The following is a 22,256-nucleotide window of genomic DNA, read 5'->3' as shown; positions in this document are numbered from 1 at the left end:
GAGAAAGGAGGGGTTGTAGAGGTGAAAGGAGGGGTTGTAGAGGAGGAGGGGTTAGAGAGGAGGAGGAGGGGTTGTTATGGTAGTGGAGGAGGGGTTGTGGAGGAGGAGGAGGGGTTGTTGTGGTGGAGGAGGATCGGGAGGAGTGAGCCAGCAGCACCAGGAGCAGGAGGAGGGGTCGGCACGCAGCAGCAGCAGCGTTGGCTCGGAGTGGCATCGCGCGCGGGTCTCCCCGCCATGATGATGATGATGCGGCCCGGGCCCTCGTCCCTGGCGGACGGCGCGGCCTGGGCGGCCCGGGCCCTGCGCTGAGACGAGGACGAGGAGGAAGAGGAGAAGGACGAGTAGGAGGAGGAATGAGGGAGTCGCCGCGGAGGACGGGCCGTACCTGGCTGGAGGCCGCCCGGGTGGTACGTGTGGCGCAAAAGTTGGGTAGGCTGACCCGGGGGAGTGAGGCCCATCGATGGGGACCCCTGTTAAGGGACCCCCTCCCCCGACTGTAGAACGGAACCCCGTGGAGGGGATCGCCGTGGTAAAGGGATCTCTGGGGTCGTGAATGTGGAGGGATCCTTGCCGAAGGGTGGGGGGGGGGAACCACCGCTTTGGAGTCTCGGCTGTAGAGGGGCCCCCGGAATGATCGCTGCTGTGCAGGGGGGCCCCTGTGGAGTTACTCCCTGCCCCCCCCCCCGTGACGATGGGATCACCGGGGTCCCGGATAGAGGAACCCGGTGAAGCTGACCCCTGTAGAGGGACTCGGTGGAGGGGGGACCCCCGTGGAGATAGCGCCGAGTGAGGGGCGGTGGGAAGAGGGAGTCCAGGGACCCCGTGAAGGCTCCTCTGGGGTCCAGACTGTAGAGCGACCCCCGTGGAGTAATCCCCTGCGTGAAAGGGGCCCCGTAATGAAGTGACCCCCTTTGGGGAGAGGTCTGTCGGGGTCCCGGCTGTAGAATGGGGACCCGCGTGAAGTTAAACGGGACCCCCCCCTCCCCCCCCCCCCGTGAAACGAGACCCCGGCATCCTGACAGTGGAGGGGGTTGGGGATGAGTGGGGAAGGGGGGAGGTATCCCTGCGATGAAGGGGGGAGTCGGGGGGGGCTGTGGAGGGATCTGTGGGGTGGGGGGTGTCCCGGGCTGATGGGGAAGAGATGGCGCAGCGCGGGTGACACGGTGCCGCCTCGGCCTTGTTGTTTGTGTCGCCTGCGCGGCGTGGAGCCACCAGATGTCTCTCGCGTGTTGTAACACTCCCTGTGCCACCACCACTCCGTATGGTTCACGTGTGTGCTCCTTGCGTAACACGTGTGTGCTCCATGCGTAACACGTGTGTGCTCCTTGCGTAACACGTGTGTGCTCCATGCGTAACACGTGTGTGCTCCATGCGTAACACGTGTGTGCTCCATGCGTAACACGTGTGCGAGAGTGTGTGTATATATACGTGTGTCTATACACACGTATATATACTCACACACGTGTCCGTGTGTACGTACACACATCGACACGTGTGTGTGTGTGTGTACACACACATACACACGTGTTGATGTGCGTGTTGTAGACGATACAAAGACAGAGATCCCTCCGTATAGCCTGTAACAGACTGTTGGGGCAAGTGCCTTTAGCGAGTAGCACCTATGGAGCCCGGCACGGCACACGAGGGTGGTGGGTGACCAGCACCACGCCCGGACGCCTTTGTCTCCCCGGTGGCGATGTTTACTACGCACCGCACCAGGTAATCATTTGAGGCCGAGTCGACCTAGGTGATGCCCACGACCGGTTCGAGATAATCGTCACACCGGTGTTGGCCGTGAGCGGGAATCGAACTCGGGTGGCCGGGTTCGTAGGGCAGCGTATCGCTAACAGCTACACACACTTAGCCGTGCATGTGTACAGGTGTGTTGCTGGTCTGGTGTTTGTGTGTGTGTAAACACAACGTGTGTCCCTTGTGTGTTCACGTGTCGCTGTGTACAGACGCGCGTAGTCATGTTTACACGCGGCGCGCTGAGTGTGTGCGTGTGCACACGTGCGGCGCTGGTGAGTCATTGTGTACCCATGTGACCCTTGTGTTCACGTGTGCCGGTGTGTAATATACACGTGTCGCTGTGTTCAAACGCGTGGATGTACATGTTGTACAGATGTGTCCGTGCGTGGTCATGTTTACACACGCGTGTGTTTAGTGTGTGCGTGCGTGCGTACTGTGGGTAGCGGTAGTGTAGCGGTTAGCGCTGCGCTGACAACCTGGGATCGCAGAGTTAGATTCCCGCACACGGCCAACACCAGTGTGACGATGATCAGAACCGGTCCTGGGCCTCCCCTATCTCGACGCAGCCTCAAATGAGTACCTGGTTCGGTTTGTAGTAAACATCGCCACTAGGGAAACAAAGGCGGCCGTGCGTGGTGCCGGCCTTAATAGGTGCTGCTCCCTAGCAGCACTTGCCCCAACAGTCTGTTCAGGCTATTGGGGGGGGGGGATCTTTATCTTTGTGTACACCTGTGTCGGTGTGAAGTCGTGTGCCCCCCCCGTGGCTGTGTGAACTCGCTCGTGCGTCCACGTGGACTTGCGCGGCCGTCTTTATTCGTGTCACTCTGCACGCACCTTTGTTTACTACTTATCCCAAGTACATTTATGCACGTGTGCTGGTGTGTCCTCGTGCCCGTGTGTACACACAATGTGTACTCACGTGTCCATCTGCCAATGTGTACGTGCCCACGTGCGCGCATATTCCGCGTGTCTAAATAATCGCTAAACGAACTGAATGCTGTCAACCCATAACATGGGGTGAACCGTATGGGTTGACAGGTACGACACGCGCACTCGTTGACGCATGTGTACACAAAGGTGTGTGTGTCCACGTGTTACAGACTCGGGTCTGTCGTGTGTATTTATGTACACACGTTTGTCCCCCATGTTTCCATGGCGCTCATTATCATTCGGCTTGTTTACTTACCCGAGGAAGCCTACCGAGTCTCATGATTTCGAGGAGGGTGCCAAGTTTATTCGCAGCAGGGGGCAACTATTGCTATGTACATCGCGATTGAGCAATATGGTATACAAACACCGGTGTGTGTACGTGTCCCCCCCCCCCCACTTGTACACACACACACGCTATCTTGTGTTTAAGATTTCTGTGCTTATTTGGCGTACACACGCGTGTTTAAACCCCGTACGTGAAACACTGGCAGCTGTTGATAACCGCACGGGTGGAGCGTTTGCGATTACGCACTCACAAACCTCGGCGCTCCAAGCCCTCTTCTAGCTGTGACCGCTGCTGATCAAGAATTTGGTTTTCTCGTGCGTTCCTCTGATCGGCAGATATGTTGGCTTCGTGAACGCGTTTTCTCGCGCGCTGAAAACGGCACCGCCATCAGAATCGGCACAACAGCTGCCGCCGCTCCCCACAAAGCGGAAACTATCGATTAACATTTTTTTACATGGTCATTGCTGGGTTTTTTTTCTCCGAAAATTTTTTCTCGAGGTTTCTCCCCCCCCCCCCCCCCCCCCCCCCGATTGGCAGTGGAATGGTCATAAAGGGTTCCACGGTGGTGACATGTTAACTACCTCGCGTGGTATACAGGAGGTCGTGGGTCCGATCCTGACTTCCGACTCCTATATATATGGAGTTTGCATGTTTTCTCCATGGAGGTGTGGATTTTTCTCCGGGCCCTCTAGAAACATGCGTTTAGAGTATTTGGCTACGATAAATTTCCATGCGAAAAGCCACTTCGTTAAGCTATCATTTGTTTCTGAAAAAGAGCTCAGTGGGCCTTGGTAAAATAAAAAAAATTTAAGTCCGTGATTTCTTGCTCAAATGAGCATTGAAGTGGTGTTCATTTGCCGTTTACGGCCCAGAGATCCAGTGGTGGAAATTCCCCGTTCCTGTGGCGGTAGTGAGTTTTTACAAAGGACGACCACTGTTAACTTCCCCATTAAGTGGTTCTTACTTTCTATCAACCCCAGAGGGGGATGATGGGCTGTATGAACCTCCCAAGCAGGATTTTGAATTCGCAAACCTTTCAGATCGTAGACCGCTCGCCCCGACCGCTGAGCCACCTGGCCCAATTCTCCTCGAAAACTCGACTACGCACCCCGATTGGCCGTTTAAAGGTGATGGCGAATGAGTGCTGTCGGCTGGCCAGCTGACGTGATTTGTGTGTGCGGTGGCTTGTTAGGCTGCTCTTACAGTGGAGTGAGTGGCCATGCACTGTTGGCTGGGCAACGTGCCCAGCCGCTTGTATTTTTTCTTCTTCTGGGAGGCAGTTTGTTGTTGTTTTGGGATTTTTGTATTTAATCTCGCTGAGCACAGGCCCAAAGGTGCACCAAAATGCCAAACGGCCAGCAACTAGGGGCAACTGTGAACGTCGTAACAAATAGAGCATTTGATTAATTTCCGGAATTGAGTGAGGTTATCACGAGACCTTGGGAAAAGAAACGACGGGAGGGAATTCCAAAGTCGAGCAGTGCTCAGAAAGAATCCAGAAAGGAGAGTTGTTTTGACCGGCTGTAAGATGCTTTTAACGCATTGTGAATGAGATTAAGTGGTCAAAGTGCGATAGACCGAGTCCTCGGCATAGGCGAAGGAATCAATGAGAGAAGTTCACGGTTGGAAGGAGGAGGTGGAGGTAGAGAAGGGGGGTGGGTGATGCTCTCATTTTCTTGCTGCAGGTCCTGGAGAGCCACCACAACACACCGATGAGCAGGAATGACATCCTCAAAGTCATCCTCAAGGAAAAGCTCAAGGACATCAGGTATGTGGCTTTTTCTTATCATTTACATTTTCAAGGAGGAATCCACTGGACTTTTATGTCTTGTTAACTTTTCCAGAACGAATGATGACCTCATGTCAGTTTCATGATTAAATTAACCTGCTCACTTGTTAATATTCTGCATTTGTTGTTGACCGCATTCCTCGTTAAGCAGATTGTTTGGCAGACTTGATTTAATTAGTCTCACACAAGCGTTGCAAATACACAGAAGATCCCAGGGTGCTTACATCGCCACAGTGAACCTAATGTGTCATTGCTCCTTTGTAAAGCCGTCAGAGTGCTCGCACTGCACGTGTGCACACAACGTGTGCAGCCCGTGTGTCAATCCACTTCGGGGGTGAAGGACCGCCCACACCGCGCAAGCGGCGAGGCTTATTTGACCGTACTTCACCAGCCTGGTCAGTGTGGGTTCGTGAATGTGCAGGAAGTACAGAATGACGGAAGCTCACGTATTGCTATTAGGCTTCCTCGAAAACGGTTAACCTGGTAAAAAATCCTCCCTATAGAACGTTTACACGTCAGGCTATCAAAGCAGACCAGGCGAGTGTGGCCGATGAGGGAAGGTGAACGCCTACGTGGGGAGATGGGAAATGGTATTGTCTTTGCGAGCGTTGCGTAACCTCTGCCCTGCTCTGATTTTTTAACGTCTCACCGTTGTTGTTGTTGTTGCCTTTTGCTCGGAACATTCCAGTGGAAATTCCCAGTCATCTCTGAATACGTTGAGTGCAATGCTTTACTCAAACTCGCGGACCCTGGGTGGCATTTTCTACAAACTCCCAGGCAGACCCGGAGTCTACAAACTGAAGGCACGTTGCTGTCACTGCACTTTATGTAATTTAATTTTCTTCCAGATCATACCGTGTGCGCATGTGTGATGACCACAACGCTGCAGTAGTTTCCTTTGCATTTCGGGTGTGTGATGTACTGACATCACCTGATACACGTCATGATAGTATGTTGTATTATGTTGGCGCATAACACGTCTTTTGGATGGACTCGCCGCCCACAATAGGAATCTGGAATTTCCACTCCCGGCTGAGGGCTGTAAATAGGATATTAGGGCTGCCTCAATGGGTCATTTGAGTAAGGAATAACTTTGAACTAGTGCATCCTTGGCACACACTGTTGCGTGTCCTTGCATTGTGCCAAGGGTGGGTGTCTTTGCCAGCACCATTTATACATTACGTGTGATTAAGCAAGAGGAAGATGATGATGTTGATTGAGTTGAAGGGAAGGATGATATGATGAGGATATGAAGACATGCGAAAAAGATGCGGAAAGTTTAAGACGGACTTCACCCATTGGTGCACTCGAGCATGAGGCACTGAATGGGAAGACCAGTCCAGAGTTTTGCTCGCATTGAACCAACGCTGCCCAAATTATGCGCTACCAGAAGGCCATGTGGCTGATGGGTTGTTTAAAAAAATACTTTTCTTTTTCTTTATATGGATGGACAGATATGTGAAGGAGACTTATTGACTGCTTATTTATTTTATGACTTACATGCTTCACAATGATACCAAACGATTTTATGGTATGCTAGGACCTGGCAGTATCGACCGAACACAAGTAGGAAACCATGGAACTGTGCAAACTGTTTTGTCATTCGTATTGGCTTATTATTTTTTTATGGTTTGCAGAAATTTGCGCCTCACAGGCGCAGAGGTAAGAGCGAGGGCCACGGAACTCGGGAGACACTGCTGACCAGAAGGAGCAAGTTCTCTCCCGCAAGGTCTCCTGGCGGCCAGAGCTCGACGCCTTTCCAGCGACACCGCGCGGGAGCGAGGACTCTTCCAGCGAGACAAGGTGATCGACGACTCGTCCCCCGCTCCCTCCTCGTTTATTTCGTCAGTGCTGTTGTTGTTGAAGTCTACGTGTAGCTTCTCACCGCTTGGGAGAGGCCTCCCCCCAGTTTTCTTCCAATTCCTTGCGGGGTGATTCTGGGAAAATACCGTATTCTCTGGATTATATGTTGCGGAAAGTACTCGGTGTCAATAAAGTTACACAAATGTAGTCTGTTACACGCACACTGACTGGTTTATAAGATGCACTCAAACTTTAGCTTTAAATTAAGAACGAGAGGAGAGGCCTATTCGGCCCATTCGATTCGTTTGGTTGTGAGTAGCGGATAGATTCTAGGATATGGTCGAGGCGTCTGTTGACAAAGAGTCTCAAGTCAATCCGCTTCCACTGCGTGTTGTGTGGACAGTCCTTTCCAGGCTCCGACTGCTCTTTGTGTAAATCATCGCCTCCTCGCCTCGGTCCTGAATTTTAGCCGTACGCAGCTTCAGGGGAAAAAAAATAATCGCGTGTTATACAGTCCCGAGAAGACAGTCTTTGGCATCATTATCATCATCATACTACAAATAATTGGCATTGTTATTAAGGCGCAGGCTCATCTGTGAAAAGGCACCAAGGGAATGGAGAGGTGGAAGGAGGGGTGAGTCACCCTCTCGCTTGTTTTGCTCGGCTGCTGGTGAGGGCCCAGTGCTCTAGTGCGCATGCGTTGGCCAGGGAGTGGACACGTGCCGTAGATGTTTACAAGCCCTTTCTCGCCACTGACCTCTCGGTGACGTCACTGCAAAGAAACGCAAGGGAGTTGCGCGTGACGCGTGCTCGCTGCTGCCATCTGATGTTGCGTTTGGTTGAGCGCAGCAGGGGGGGGGGCGAGGGCCTTGTAAGCCGTAGCTTCTGTAGGGGGCAGTGGCAGGATTGCACTGAAATGTGAAGCAGATATTTTTCAATGCTTATTTTTCTTTATTCGGGTATATATTTAACCTCGGGGGTGGGGGGGGGGGGTGGAGAATACAAAAAAATAGAAAATAAACTGGATATGCTGATGGAAAAAAATGTAAGATTACAACAAGAACTATTCTGATTATTTGCCCATGAATGCCTCGGAGAGTGTCAGGAATAATTATTCAAGACGGTTCTGCATTGGGATCAGGGGCGTCCCTAGACGAGCTGCTGCCAGCAACTGGCGCCGTAGGGCAAACCACGCAATTGACGCCCCCAACCCCCAAACCCCAAGGGCAGATCTCGGCTGACGTTTTTTGGAAAACTGGGAAACATTTTGCCCTTATTTTCCATTTAATGTTTTTTAAAGCATATTTCTTATAAATAGGCTTAATTATTTGGTTTGTCCGTCCAATACATTCTCAGAAATGTTGAGAAATAAATTATAATTCATATTCCCTCTAAGCGCACGGAAATTGAAATAATGACATCTTTGTTATTTTATTGTCTTTTATTGCCTCGAATTTGCCCCCCCCCCCCTTAACTTGGCGCCCTAGGCGACTGCCTAGTTCGCCAATATCGACCGGCCACCCCTGATGGGATGTTTCATCAATACTATGTATGAGTGTTTGTTTGATTGGCTTCATTTCACCAGGTGAGAACCTACTGAGGCAACAAGTTTTCTTTTTGCAACATTGACCTTGGTCAACGGCTTCTCCACAGTATGGTTACATTTTTGACAAAAACACACGGAGCTGAGAGATCTGCAAGAGAGGTTCGGTCACATCACCAAAATGGATGTGCAAGTGGCATATTTGTCATCCCTACCGATTTAAGCGGTAGGCTTCCAATATTTAGACCCTGTGACTGCAAACCGATTTTTCTAAAGCCGGTATGCTTACCTTTGAAATTCGGCATGCGGTAAGCAGGTTGTCGGTAGGGTTGGCAAACCTGACGTGGGGGAAAACTTGAAATCCCGGAGAAAATCCACTCGCACGAGGGGATGACGCTCGGCACTTCCAACTCCTGGCCACCTCAAAACCCCCACACCTAAACACCTGGCAAGCCCCGGTGGTCACCCATCCAAGCTTAGCTTCTGAAATCTGATGAGGTCAGGCGCATTGATGGTGACTTGGTCGTGGACGTGTTTGTGTCCGCTACCTCGCTTCTCTGTGGGGTGTTCAAACTTTGCGCTACTGTACAAAGCCACAAGTTTTTGTCAAAAGGGCTTGGTCTATCGTCAGATCTGGGGTGGAGCACCCAGTTTCCACCTTTTATGGAATTGAAAATAAAGCAGTCGGGTTGAGTGATGATCCAGAAATTACCAATTCAGAAACTGCCAGTCACTCGCTCGCCGCAGGTGAGTCACCTCCTCGCCTCTCGTCAATTGCTGCTACTATGTTGGGTTGACCCAGCCCATCGTCTGTCTGGGATCGATAAAATGTGTATCGCTTTGCGGGGGAAGTCAAAAGTAGTTGTCCCTATGGAGATGGCTCGCCTCCCCTTAGCTGGGTTCCCGGAGCTCAAGAGCTCACGAGTGCGGCCGTGCGTGCGTGCGTGCGTGCGTGCGTTCGTGCGTGCTTCTGCGAATGTGCAGCAGGTTCCCTGCGCCTCGTATTGCGGAGGGGGGGCTCGCGGGCCCGGAGCCCCCCTGCCCACGGCGCCAAGACTGCGCCGCCAGCCCGCGCCGCTTCCGCCAGCCAGCAGCACTGCAGGAGGGCCCTCAAGCAGGTGAGCAGCCGCAGGGGGAGGCTCGGTACGGAGCTTGGGACGGTGACGTCGATGAGTCCGCTCAAAAATAAAAAATAAAGTTAACTGATTACTCGGGCCCCTTGAAAAATGCTGGTTGCCTGGACACCCTGCGCCAAGTGCGACGTCAGTGGCGAAGCCGAGGACGTCATCAAGCTCCGTCCATCGCCTCCCGTGCAGCGGCACGCGTGCTAACAGACAAGATATTTTTTTTTCCCCCCCCAGGCTATTTTCATGTTATCCGATTACTTGAATAATGGAACTGATAAATATAATCAGCAGAGTAATCAATTAGTTAAGTAATTACAGAGACCAACTCTATACTTCACTGTTATTCACATATTTCTGAAAAGTGGTTGGGACGTTACTCCGTCTCGGTTACAGCGGGGGAAATATTATTAGGTTAAATGTATATTCAGGTGTTTTAATGTGCTTGTATGTGTGTTTGCTGCTGATGCGGTGGTGTAGTGGTTAGCGCACTGCGCTTGGAACCTGGCGTCCCGAGTTCAATTCCCGCTCGCAGCCAATAACAGTGGCGATTATCTGAATGGGTCCTGGGCCTCCCATAGGTCGACTCAGTTTCAAATGAGTACAGTACCTGGTGCGGTGTGTAGTAAACATGAGCACTGGGAGGCCAGGGGTGGTGTGTTGGCCACCCACCCACCCACCCCCTTGTGCACCGTTTCGGCTTTCTGCGGCAGTGCTCACTAACCACCACTTGCCCCAACAGTCTGCTAAAGGCTATATGGAGGGGGGTTGGGTGATCTTTGTTTACTGCTAATGTTGCACGCAGGCTCTAAAACAGCAGAGGGGAACGCAGAGCCGGAGGCTGTCTGCGAAAACGCTCGTCTTGCAGTACTCCCTCAAGAAATCCCTCGACGTTCAAGCAACCCAACCCGGTAAGGGATCGGCTGTCCCCAGTTCTCAGGAGGCCAAGTCTCCTGCTTCCTAATGGAAGTTTCCCTACGAACATGATCTGTTTTTTGTCTTGGGTTGTAAAGAAACTCGGACTTTGCTGTGTAGTTATGTAACACGCGAGCTTGGAGGTAGAGTGCAATGGTCTAATATCCAACTCGCGTGGGGGCTGAGGTGTAGGCGGATATGTGAACATGTACACAAAGTTACCGTTACACCGTGCATGCAGCAGTAGGTTACTGGACACAAATAAAGCACTGCTTTTAACTTGGGAAATTGCTTTACTGGGCTTTAACAGTAACCAAATGTGTGTGAGATTTGTGACTGTGTGTTTGAGAGAAGGTCTGAGTTGTGAACATCCAGGGGACACGGCAATTACACCATGCACAACCACTGAACTGAGTGTGGACGGTTAATTGGTAATTGTTCAGGGTGGTTGTGTGACGGTCGGATATGAGATGCGACATTGTGGCACTCGTGCGGTAATGGAACTGCACGTGTGCAAATGGTTTACATTGCGTCGGTCACGTAACGTCAATTGGTCGTTCGTTCGTTCGTTTCTCAGTCCGCTGGTCCTGGTGAGGGTCGCGGCGGCAGCGTGTTGAGTAGGGGCGGTCCACACCTCCCTTGCCCTGGCGTCAGACTCTAGCTCTTCCTGGGGAATTCCCAGGCGTTCCCAGGCCAGCCGAGCGACATAGTCCCTTTAGCGTGTCCTCGACCTGCCCCGGGGTATTCGCCCAGTGTATTTTGTCGAGGGGACTGCGATGTGAACCTGGCAACGCGAGTTGAGAGCCCCTTCGGAGGCCATTATTATTTGGCCCATTTCCCACTGGCTAGACGAAGAGGAGAGAGTGTACCCTCACTTTACCCCACGCACACTTTACCTACCGATGGACCAACAATACTGTTCGGTGGATTGGTGGTGGTTAACAAACTTGCATTGTTGCTCCATCTCTGCCGTGCCGGTGAGACGGAACCGCGGCCGGCGACCTCTTGGATCGCGAGTCCGGTGCGCTCACAGTCACAACAGCGCGGCTCGAGGCGGTAGAAACCTGTGAACCCTTCGCCGCAGGCGATCGATCGCGCCCCGAGGAGGACAGCATGGACGTGGACACCCCGCACTCGCTGCTCGTGAACACGGAGCTGAAGGCCCTGATCAACGTGCACACCTTCGCGGCCCTGCCAGCCGACTTCCGGAAGAAACTTCTGTCTCAGCTGCCTCCCCTCGACAAGGAGGTGCGCACGCGAGTGTTAATTGCGGCCAACAAGTTACATTTTTACTTTATTCAAGTATTTTTTAACACGTCACCTTCAGCCACGTGGGCTTTTTGTGGGATTGGCACAATTTTAGCAGCATTGGGTTGGTCGACACAAGCAAAACCCTGGGCCAGCGTTGATATTCACTGTGTCACCAGCAGAGTCAAGCTTGAATGAATGCTGTTGAACTGTCAGGTGGCTTATAGGCAAGGAGACCTGTCTGTGTTCGTTGTTGGTCCTAGTTCGACGCAAAACTGTGTAACTCGTAACGTTAAATAATCATTTAGCGTCGTTGTGGAGAATATAAGCCTTCCAGAAGGCCGCATGGTTGATGAGATGTGTAAAAAAATATATTTTTATTTTATGTGGCGGCATATCACCTCCTTATTAATTTTGTTACATCGTGTACAAAATGACGCGAGTAATTATTTTGTACTGTGCAGGCCCATCTTCATCTGTCTTCTCCGCGTTCTTAGCACGTTTCTCCACCTTCGCCCTTTCACTGCTGCTGCCGCTAATCTTCGTCGGCCTGGTTCTCTCTCCAAAAGCACTGCAGCGTAACGAACACCGTAATTTAACCGTGTTCCGCACCCCCACTCGTATTGATTAAGGGATCCTAAAATCCTTCCTTTAAAATGACCGCTCAGTCCGACAATCCGTATGCGCCCTCGATTTTTTTTTATAATAAACCAAAATGACTCGCACCAAGCCTTGAGAAAATGAACCAGTTGGATGCCGTGGCCTTAATTTAATTATGTCAATTATATTAACTTGGTATTCATCCCATTCTTTTAGCACAGGGGTCGGCAAACGTAAAAAAATAACAAGAAGATAAAAACATTTAAAAATTCGGTTTCAAAACTCGATATTTCAAGAGCCCGCGATGCATGTGAATAGGTGACGGCCCTCAACAAATAACGTGTCACGAAGGAGTCCTTAAAGAGTCGCACGCGGCTGCCGAGCTGCAGGTTGCCGACCCCTGTTGTAGTGCAAGGCTATTACGAAGGTACTATGTTTCGGAAATCTAAAAAATCGAATTATTAATTGTTATACAGCAAATTCTCGCAGTCGCTTAGGGAACCACAGACTAAGCTGGAAGGCTGCCAGCCAACAATTGCTCTGCATTTCTCTATTTATTAAGATGTGTTCAGCCAATTGGTGAGTCTTTGTACATGTGGGAGGAAACCGAGGCACCTGAAGAAAACCTACCCATGCGAGGGGGCAACACTCTATCCCATACAGAACGGTCGGCCGGTATCAATTCACACTTTGCTGTACTGCATTCTGCTGGAGAGCCAGGGTAATGCACCTTGATACCCACGTGAACGGGAGTCCGGCAACATTATGTAATCTTTATCCGACCCACCAAAGCCTCTCCTCCACGGTGCTGGATTGCGGGCATGCATAGCCACCGATCTTGGAAGGGCGATGTTGCTGTGTATCATTCCAGTTGAATAAATTTGTAGGCAATGTTTTTCAAATTTTGCAAATTTGGAGCCAATGCCACATCACGACATTGTGGCCCCCTCTCTTTTTGCAGCGACGTCACTGAATCTTTTAACGTCCACCGTAAGCGTGCAGCAAAAGCAGCTTAAGGTCAATGCACCTGAAGTGATAGCCAGGGCGGCATGCCGGGATCGATCCACGAACTTTTGCACCATGCGGGGAGAGAAATTAAAACCGCTGGGTCACGCCAACGCTCAATTTCTGGGTGACGACGGGAAACCTTGGGCAAAAATATATTTATCCTTGATGGTATCCCCTTCTCCAGCTGTACAAAGGATATCGTGTCTGTGCCTCTACGACTTTTTTCCAGGGATACCGGTCAAAATTGGATGTTGGTGCAAGCGGAGGTCACCACGCAGAAAGGGGCTTATCTCGCCCGGCTCACAAATGCTCGTGTTCCCCCCACCCGTCAGGTGAAGGCCGGCGTCGAGCAGCCGAGCAGCACTGCCTTAAACAACGAGTTCATCAACGTCGCTCTTGCGGAGTGGACCCACCGGCTGGCCGAAGGTACGGCACGACACTGGGGACCCACTGACGGGAAAATTGGCGCAGCATTGGTTCTTTCTTGAAATGGAGTGGGTGTGATTGGAGGCAGGTGCGGGTGTGAGTGGAGCAGGTGCGGGTGTGAGTGGAGCAGGTGCGGGTGTGAGTGGAGGCGGGTGTGGGTGGAGGCGGGTGTGAGTGGAGCGGGTGTGGGTGTGAGTGGAGGCGGGTGTGGGTGTGAGTGGAGGCGGGTGTGGGTGTGAGTAGAGGTGGGTGTGGGTGTGAGTGGACGCGGGTGTGGGTGTGAGTGGAGGCGGGTGTGAGTGGAGCGGGTGTGGGTGTGAGTAGAGGCGGATGTGGGTGTGAGTGGACGCAGGTGTGGGTGTGAGTAGAGGTGGGTGTGGGTGTGAGTAGAGGTGGGTGTGGGTGTGAGTGGAAGCAGGTGTGAGTGGAGCGGCCGTCGGTGTGAGGATATGAGTGGAGCGGCCGTCATTGATGGTGTGAGTGGAGCGAGTGTGAGTGGAGCGAGTGTGAGTGGAGCGAGTGTGAGTGGAGCGAGTGTGAGTGGAGCGAGTGTGAGTGGAGCGAGTGTGAGTGGAGCGAGTGTGAGTGGAGCGAGTGTGAGTGGAGCGAGTGTGAGTGGAGCGAGTGTGAGTGGAGCGAGTGTGAGTGGAGCGAGTGTGAGTGGAGCGAGTGTGAGTGGAGCGAGTGTGAGTGGAGCGAGTGTGAGTGGAGCGAGTGTTGTGTGCGCCCTTGTTTGAGATGTGGGTGTCGTGGCACTGGTCAGGTGCATTCACAGCGGAGATGCAGCTACGCTTGAAGCAAGAGAAGGAGAGGAAGGTGGAGGCGTGGAAGGAGGAGTTCTTTGAGGATTACTACGGACAGAAGTAGGAAACTCGCACTACCTGGAGTGCCACCTGCCTTTTGTTCGGGCCGTGTACAACACCCCCGTATGTTAATAGATACATCATGGTTATGTATAACAAAGGTGTGCATGGTAATGTAACGTGTAATGTTTTTATGCTTTTAAGGTCTGGGTTTTCTGAAGAAGAAGTGGCCTTGCTGATGGAGAAAGATGATCGAGGTTAGTGCGATTTTTTTTAATAGGGAAAGATAATTCATTCATACGTGTGGGTTAAGTGACTACTTTAGCACAACGGTGTGTTGGAGGGCAAACCCACAACATTTACAATTGAGTAAATTTGTCAATGTTGTGAGGTTGAATACAATTGTCAATGTTGTAAATGTTGTGGAATTTCTCTCTAACACACCAGTGTGCCGAAATAGTAATTTATTGGCACGTTCTGTTCACGTGACAAATTTGCCGTGTCAGGTGGGTGTACGACACATTGACATTTACGCAATCTAACCCACATTTTTTTATCGCAAGCAGTAATGGCACTTTGGGGGTGAGATGTTAACTACCTCGCCTGGTATACAGGAGATCGTGGATTCAATCCCGACCTTGACGCCTGCATATTTGGAGCTTGCATTATCACCCTGTGGTGGCGTGAATTTCTCTGTGGGTTCTCCGGTGTTTTCCTTCAAATAAAAAAACACATACGTCAGGAGTATTCGGCAACGATACATTTCCACACGATGATAAGCCACTTCGTTGAGCTATCATTTGTGGCCAGGCCGCTTCTGGAAAAGAGCAATGTCAGTCAGTGGGCTTTACCTGATTAAAATAAAAAATAGTAAAAAAATATTTTAGTTGTAGCATTTGCTTTGCGTGCTACGTTCTCGTCCCCGCAAAGCACCGTCTTCACTGTTCGCGTTGCCATCGTTTGTTGTGCTCCGCTCAGATCCGTCCGGGGTCGGGAGCGTCGCAGCTCTGCGCAGCGCTGCCGTCCCTGCCGTCCCTGCCGCCGCCGAAACGTCCGGCCCGGACAAAGGCGCGGCGACTGCCGCTGCACGGCCCCAGTCTTCCAGACCGTCGGCCGTTTGCTCCAGGAGACGAACGCTCGCCAGGGGGGCCCCCGCGGCCGAACCGTGCCCGCCGTTGTCCCCTGCCGTCAGAGTGGCCGCTCCACGCGAGAAGAAGCAGGCGAAACAGCTTGGCGCGGGAAAGGGGGGCGGCAGTGGCGGCGGCGGCGGAGTGGAGTGCGACGGCGTGGACGCCGCGCCGCTCAGCCAAGCGTCGCCTTCCCAGGCCTGCCGTCTGGGCGGCGAGGATTGCGCCTCGGAGAAAACCCGGGCTGGATCGGCGGGAGGGCCGCCGTGCATCAAATCGAGGGATCTGCCGTGGCAGAAGGCGGGCGTCCAGAGCGCGAAGAGCGGCCCGTCGGGAAAGAGGGAGAATTCCGAAGAGGGGAGAATCTCGCGGTGCTGCGCGGAGAATACGGACAGCGACGAGGCTGCAGCCGCGCAGGGAAATCAGCACCGCGTGCCATTCGCTGCCGATGCTTCCGCCAATTCCCAGCCGCTGACTCCCTCCGCAGCAATGCAGAAGGGCGCTTCCAGCGAGAGCCTGTTAAAGTGCGCCGCTCCTGCAGCCATCAGAGCGGAGGTGTCGCCCGCCGTGAAGAAGCAAGGGCAGGGCAGGTGCACGAGGAAGTGCAAGGCCAGGCGCAGCAGCCAGAGCAAGAGGAAGCGCTTGCGCAGCGAGGCAGACCTCGTGCCCGAGGAAGGAGACAACTCGGACGTTGCGGACGACGCGGAACCCGCCGGCGCCTACGCCGGCCAGGCCTTCTTCCGGCTCTGGGAGCCTTTGCACAGCATCCCCGTCGTCTACTTTTCCCCGTATTATTTTGGCGAGCAGCTACTGCCGCTCGTGCACGAAAGGGAGTCGTGCCCGACGAGGGTAGGCCATCACAAGGACTGGTGTTGCCGGAAGAACCAGAGCGATCCCTGTCTTTTTCCCGACAAAGGCAAGGTGGGTTGGTTCGGAAACCAAGGCAGCGCCATTCATGAGCACACCTTTGGGAAGCTTCCTTGGTCAGGTCTTTTGCAAGAACCTGAGCTGAGCACCGTGAAGAAATCCGCACTCTCTTCCCCCGGCCATAGAAACTCCGCGGTGATGACGGGCAATGAGAACAGCAAGAGTTTCCCCGCGCCCAAGCCAGACACGTCACACTGTCCCTCCGGTGGCGGTGGCGGCCAGCCTTGTGAGTCTTTCACCCAGCCCAGGGACAAACGATTCCCCGAATGCAACTTCTTCCAAGCACTTTTACAGGTCGACCTGAAGATCAACGACAAATCTCCGTCGCCGACGAGGAGAGCCTCGGCGAACGCGAGGCACGTGTGCGATCCCGCGACGTGCGGCAACGACGGCGGCTTTGAAGCCGCGGGGTACCGCGGGGGACCGAGCGCGAGGCAGCGAGGAGCGGCCGCGGCGATGGCCGTGGTCGGCGAACACCGCAAGCCCGTCGAGTCCTCCCCGCCGTTCTGGCTGCAGCACGGCGGCAGGTCGCCGGACGGCACCGCGGCGGCACACGGCGACGACACGGCCTGGTGCGCCACCGTCACGTCCATCCCCATCTGCGGCTCTCCGCTGAGCGACCCCCGCATGGCGCTGTCCGTGGGCGGCCTCCCGCTGGCCTGCGTCGCCGCCACCGCGGGCCGCTCGCCTCCTCCGGCCGCGCAAACGCCCGGGCGCCAACTTCCCGGCCGCTGCTTGGCCCGGGCGGCCGTGGGAGGCGGCGGCTCGGTGGCCCGTGTCCCCTGCCCGCCGGCGGGCTCCACGAAGGCCTTGGCGGTGGCGGCACAGCCGGACGTGGGCCACACGGCCGCCTGTCGCGAAAAGTGCGGCACCAGAGGCGCCAAGCTGTTTGTGGGCTGCCCCGTCTCCCAATAGCGTCTTGACTCTTGACGCGCGACCGTTTGCCAGATGTGTAGCGAGAGAGCGAGCCGCATTTGAAACTATTGTCCACATCAGCGTTCTCTTTTTTTATATATATACATGCATAAACCTAATTATATCTTGAATATGTTTTTCTATAATATGGTTATCGTGTGTTAGCTCATTGTACAGTACATGAAGGCTTCAGTAGTAAGTAAATAGACGTGATTGGTCTGTGTAAGATCGGTCAGCGAGTGGCAGTGTGTGTGTGTGTGTGCGCGCATCCCTTGCCTTCCCAACTTGCACTGTGCTGTGTCCTGCTATCAGCACAAGGCCTGAGGTTTTAATAAGAGAATATTGCACTTTCATTGTTCATGCTGGTTTGTGTAAGTAAATGTTTTTTCTTTTTTGACACTAGGGTTGAAGTGCTGTAATCTGCACCGAGCCGATGTAAACGCGCGCCCGCCCGCGCCTCGCGTCTGCGCTGCCTCCAGTGTTCAGCAAAAACACGAGAGGTGCGGGACCGCGCCGCGCAAACCGCATGAAACCCCCGACGCAGTCGAGCGTTCGCAACGGCAGAAACGGGGGGCAACGTTTTCCCACGGCTTCTCTCGGGGGCGGCGCAGCTCTCTCAAAACGGAGGCGAGAGTCGGTGAGGGTGGGAGAGAAATTGGAAAGGTCGGGGGAACGTAGTAGGAGTGGAAAGCGGAGCGAGACGGTTGGGCCCCGACGGCGAAAGAGCGAGCGGCCGCGGTTTGACAAGGGCTTGGATGCCAGCGTTGGTGCCCTCCGTTCCCGTTAAGTCTCCCGCGCGTTTCCTTCTTCCACTTGACGTCTTGTTTACGCGTGTCCCCTACGTAACCCTGCCCCCGTCACTGCCAGTGTCGCGCGCCCTGCCCATCGTTAGTTTAGGGCTAATCGACTATAGTTTTAACGAAACTAAAAAAAAAAACTGAAAAAAAAAGTACGTGTATGAAATACATATGGTTACAGAGTTTACGTAAACGTGTGATTTTAGTCGTCAAAATGTTAAGGTAACGAAATGCAATATAACACAAAAAAAGGATGAAGATGCAAAACGTGCTTCCACGGAGCATCTGGCTGATTTTAAATGCTGCAGATAAAAAGAATGTAAAGAATGTATGTTTCTTTTGTATGCGGTGCGCATGCCTTTATGTGGCTGAGCTGGAGTATTAGCCGAAAGGGAGTTTGCCAAAGCTTACCACGAGGTTGCCTAAAAGGAGCCGAGTTGAATGTACTGATGATTAAGCAGATACTTGATGGCGGGTGGATTGTGAGTGATGAACGAGTCAATCAAAGGAGGGGGGGGGGGTGGGGGGCGCTTGTGGAGCCCCCTAGCGAGGTGATGACGCCGGTGAGATGCGGCGGTGGTGGATGGTGGGGGGGGGGTCCTGTTTGGCGTAGGGTTGCCGCAATATGGCTTTCGGCAAAACGTTTTCTGGAGTCGGTGATGGCGGGGGCATTTTTAATGGCTGCGTCTTTTCCGCCGTTCCTCTAATCGCCGAGCTTTTTTTTCGTGTGACCGATATCCGTGTGCGCCGTAAGCGTTGCAGAATTGTCGGGTTACAATGATTATAAGTAAAGTCCAGACATTTGTCAATAATACCACCTTAAAAGGAAAAATATGTAAAAGGTTACATTTTGGCCGATAATTATAAGACGTAAGAAGACATTGCTTTTGGGAGATCTATAACTGTTCAAAGACTTGTGGCAGGATTGTGTCGATTTTACTGCAGTTGAACTTTCAAGTAGATCTTTACTTGTGCTGAAAATAATCGATCATAAAAGCACAAACACCATAAAATATACGAAAATACACGTGTCTACGATAATCTATCCCCACGAACGTCGTCGTGTCGTGATCCTTTGCAATCATCTCACTGCGAAAAAATTACATCGCGGCAACCCTACAGGAGGAGAGGGAGGGAGCGCCGGATGCTTCTGCGCTGCGTTGAGACGGGCGCTGAACTTTGGCCCCACGTTTGCCACCGCTCCCGCGACATCGCCCCGAGTCCTGGACAAAAGTGGGAAGAGAGAGAGAGAGAAGGGGGGCCGCGGCTGTCCCCTGTTGCCTCCCGGCGAAGTGGCACCTGCCGGACCTGTCGCCGCCTGCCCCAAAGCGAGAGACCCATCCCCTACGTGAACGACGTCGACGCCCCGTTTGTTTTTTTTGGCACGAGTTTGCCTTTTTTTTTAAGTCCTTCCCATGCCAGAACAGCACTTTGGGCAACGCGCCGGCTTCTCCGCAACTTGCCATCTCGCCAACTGATGACTTGAAGCAACAACTAAACACCACACCCGTTCAGAGGCGCGTGCGCGCCTGTGTCTGGGGTGGTGTTGGCTGACGGTTCACTCGCGGAGTGGCTACTCGTGATGCACTTAACGTCAACTCCGTTTGCTATTGGCATTACAGTCGACGATTGGCTCTTGGGCGACTCAGAAGACAAAACTCACCGCCGGAGACCATGTGTCTGGGGTGGGTGGAGCACCGACCCTGGTACAAATGCCGTGGTGGTGTCACCGTCACTTCGTGGCAAATTATGTTGGCAGCCGGTACATTAGCAGAGTGAACGGCCACTTGCAGACGCCAGGCTAGACGGCTTTTGTCAATTGCCAGATAAGGAACCGCAACTTCCTTGTGCTCGCTCAACAACAACAGCAAGTAGGAGAATTGCTGCTTAAATGAGCACTGAGCACTGAGCCAGTGATGGTATTCCACCTATGGCAGGGGCGAGTCTGTCCATAAGACAACCACTGTTGACTACCCCGCAGAGTGGTAGTCGTTTTATCGACCACGGAGAAGGATGATGGGCCGAGTCAACCCCAACCCCCCAACCAGGATGTGAACTCGCAACCTTCCTATTGCGAGCCGCTCGCCCTGCCGCTGAGCCACCTGGCCATGTTAACTCGCACAAACCTGAAGTGAGAGTGAGCCACGTGTGTTAACCTGTCTCTAGGGTTGGGGGTGCGTCTAGGTTGGCATTGGTGGTTCTGAGCATCCGAGAAAGGGGCGGCCGGGGCCTAGCCCCACTGTGGGTGGGGCTGTGTGGGGGGCAGCCCGGGCCTAGCCCCACTGTGGGTGGGGCTGTGTGGGGGGCAGCCCGGGCCTGGCCCCACTGTGAGTGGCGCTGTGTGGGGGGCAGCCCGGGCCTGGCCCACTGCGAATGGCGCTGTGTGGGGGGCAGCCCGGGCCTGGCCCCACTGTGGGTGGCGCTGTGTGGGGGGCAGCCCAGGCCTGGCCCCACTGAGTGGCGCTGTGTGGGGGGCAGCCCGGGCCTGGCCCCACCGTGTGTGTGTGTGTGGGGGGGGGGCAGCCCGGGCCTAGCCCCACTGTGAGTGGTGTGTGTGTGTCAATCCGCCCGGCGCTGTTGGGGCAGCCTGAAATTCAGGGGCTGGGATTTGAAAAATGTGTTGTTGTTGTGGATAACTCTTATTGTGTAAAATTGTTGGTCTGGTGGGAGACCCAATGTGATTGCACTTGCCTCTTAAAAACCGCTGCGTGTAGAGAAACTATATTTTAAAGCTTGCTTGCACGATTTGCTTTTTTTATTTTTGCCCAAGAGTTTTATGTTTTAAGATTAAAAAAAAAATATATGGAAACAAATTACCAAGTAACTGTTACGATGTAATAGGAATTAAAAATGTATCTGTATATTCTACAAGTAGACGGTCAGTTCACCTCATGATATCTGTGTTGCACATTTACTGTTTAAAGGAAACAAGGAGTGCAGTATATATTAAAGCGTCTGGTCCCAGTGTCCCTTGCTCTTCGCGTGTCCCTCCTGCTGATGTCTTGAGCCACGTGTGTCCCCCCCCCCCCCACGAGAACCACAGGTGATGGTGACGGTCAAACTGGGGGCCCCTAGAACTTGTGTCCCTTCTTCTCTCCCTAACCCCCCACCCCCTCCTCCCGTTGTATAAAATCCTCGTGAGATGATTGAGGATGTAAACCAGAGGTAGAGCCCCGGAGCGCGATAAGAAATGTAAGACACAATAGAGCTGTAGCGAGATGATAAAAGAGAGATTAATGCACTGTTATACGTGCATTCTTTTGTTAAGAGTTTCAATTTCAGAGATGCTATTTGACTCGCCCATAATTTTCATTTTCTTTCACGAATCCGGAGGGGGGCGGGGGGGGGGGTGACCCCTTGCGCGACTTGGTGCCATTCGATTTTTGCTTGGTTGGCTTCATGCCATGTGCCGCGAACAGCAGAAAAAAAAGCGACATTCTGGGTTCTCCCACCTCTTACAAATGGAAAAGTAGGCCAAAATACCCCCGCGGGGGGGGGGGGGGGGATCTCTTCAAATCTCGATCTGGAGGAGGCCCTTCCACCAGCAGTGGCCTGAGCAGGAAATTGCAGGGCTGCACCCAGTACCCTAACGAGCGTGGGGGCAGGGGGTGCCTTGCCCCCCCCCCCCCCCCTCCGTGTGCGGCCAAAGCTTCGAGTTGGGGCCCTCTTGACGATCACCATGAGAGACGTTTTCAGCAACAGCGTGTAAAAGAACGCAAACACGGATTTAAATCGGAGCGCCCCGAGACACCGTGAAATGTTGAAGACCGTGAGCGTACCGATGATGCGATTCGGCAAGGCGTGGCTGCGATAGAGAATAGCCTGGGTGCGACTGCGCGAGACAAATCGCAGAATTCGGGGCCTCCACCTGGGCTGATTGCCGTACCACCTGTGCGCCTTTACCTTAAAAAAACCCTTTTTTAAATGTAGATTGTGATTCGAGCGACAACGCACAACGGGTTTTGACCACGCGGGTTTTTTTTTTATTGGCGCCGTTCAGCCACGGTGTGTATGATATGGACATCTTCAGACTTTTTTGAGGTCTCTTTTTTAACAACATCACAAGGAGCAAATCACAGGCAAAACCGACACTGTGCAAACTGCAGGGAGGGTGGGGGGCACGGTGGAATACCCCCCCACGACACGGCCATAACAGCAGTTACACCCCACCGTCCCTCAAACAGTGATATGTTTTGAAAGGTTAACGGTGTCAACAGAGCCCCCCCCCCCCTCCTCTCTCTCGGATGCTTCTAAACACTTTTTTTC

General features: G+C 53.1%; 1 protein-coding gene across 2 annotated transcripts; it reads left to right on the top strand.

Annotated features, from left to right (window-relative positions):
• The first annotated feature begins 119 nt into the window (after positions 1–119).
• LOC116946480 (uncharacterized) lies at positions 120–20,957 on the top strand. 2 transcript variants are annotated; one of them, XM_032961403.2, is made up of 11 exons: positions 120–407; positions 4,651–4,733; positions 5,443–5,557; positions 6,392–6,557; positions 9,088–9,218; positions 10,030–10,135; positions 11,224–11,387; positions 13,328–13,421; positions 14,185–14,284; positions 14,429–14,481; positions 15,203–20,957. In XM_032961403.2, exons 1-11 carry the CDS (start codon positions 354–356, stop codon positions 17,191–17,193), a joined length of 3,057 nt encoding a protein of 1,018 aa, XP_032817294.2. In that variant the 5' UTR covers positions 120–353; the 3' UTR covers positions 17,194–20,957. The 2 variants fall into 2 exon arrangements, with proteins under 2 accessions (XP_032817294.2, XP_032817293.2); XM_032961402.2 differs by having other exon boundaries at positions 121–407; positions 9,085–9,218.
• The last annotated feature ends 1,299 nt before the right edge of the window (positions 20,958–22,256 follow it).

The sequence above is a fragment of the Petromyzon marinus genome, chromosome 27 (assembly GCF_048934315.1).
Source record: "Petromyzon marinus isolate PM22_M1 ecotype Great Lakes invasive population chromosome 27, UKy_Petmar_22M1.pri1.0, whole genome shotgun sequence".
Taxonomy (NCBI): Eukaryota; Metazoa; Chordata; class Hyperoartia; order Petromyzontiformes; family Petromyzontidae; genus Petromyzon; species Petromyzon marinus.
Note: the sequence above shows the minus strand (reverse complement) of the source record. Positions and strands in the feature narration are given on the sequence as shown.

Coding starts and splice junctions, on each gene's coding strand:
- LOC116946480 (XM_032961402.2), top strand. CDS start 354: ATGAGGGAGTCGCCGCGGAGGACGGGCCGTACCTGGCTGGAGGCCGCC. Junction 5,558..6,391: donor CCGGAGTCTACAAACTGAAG/GCACGTTGCTGT, acceptor TATGGTTTGCAG/AAATTTGCGCCTCACAGGCG. Junction 14,482..15,202: donor GATGGAGAAAGATGATCGAG/GTTAGTGCGATT, acceptor TGCTCCGCTCAG/ATCCGTCCGGGGTCGGGAGC.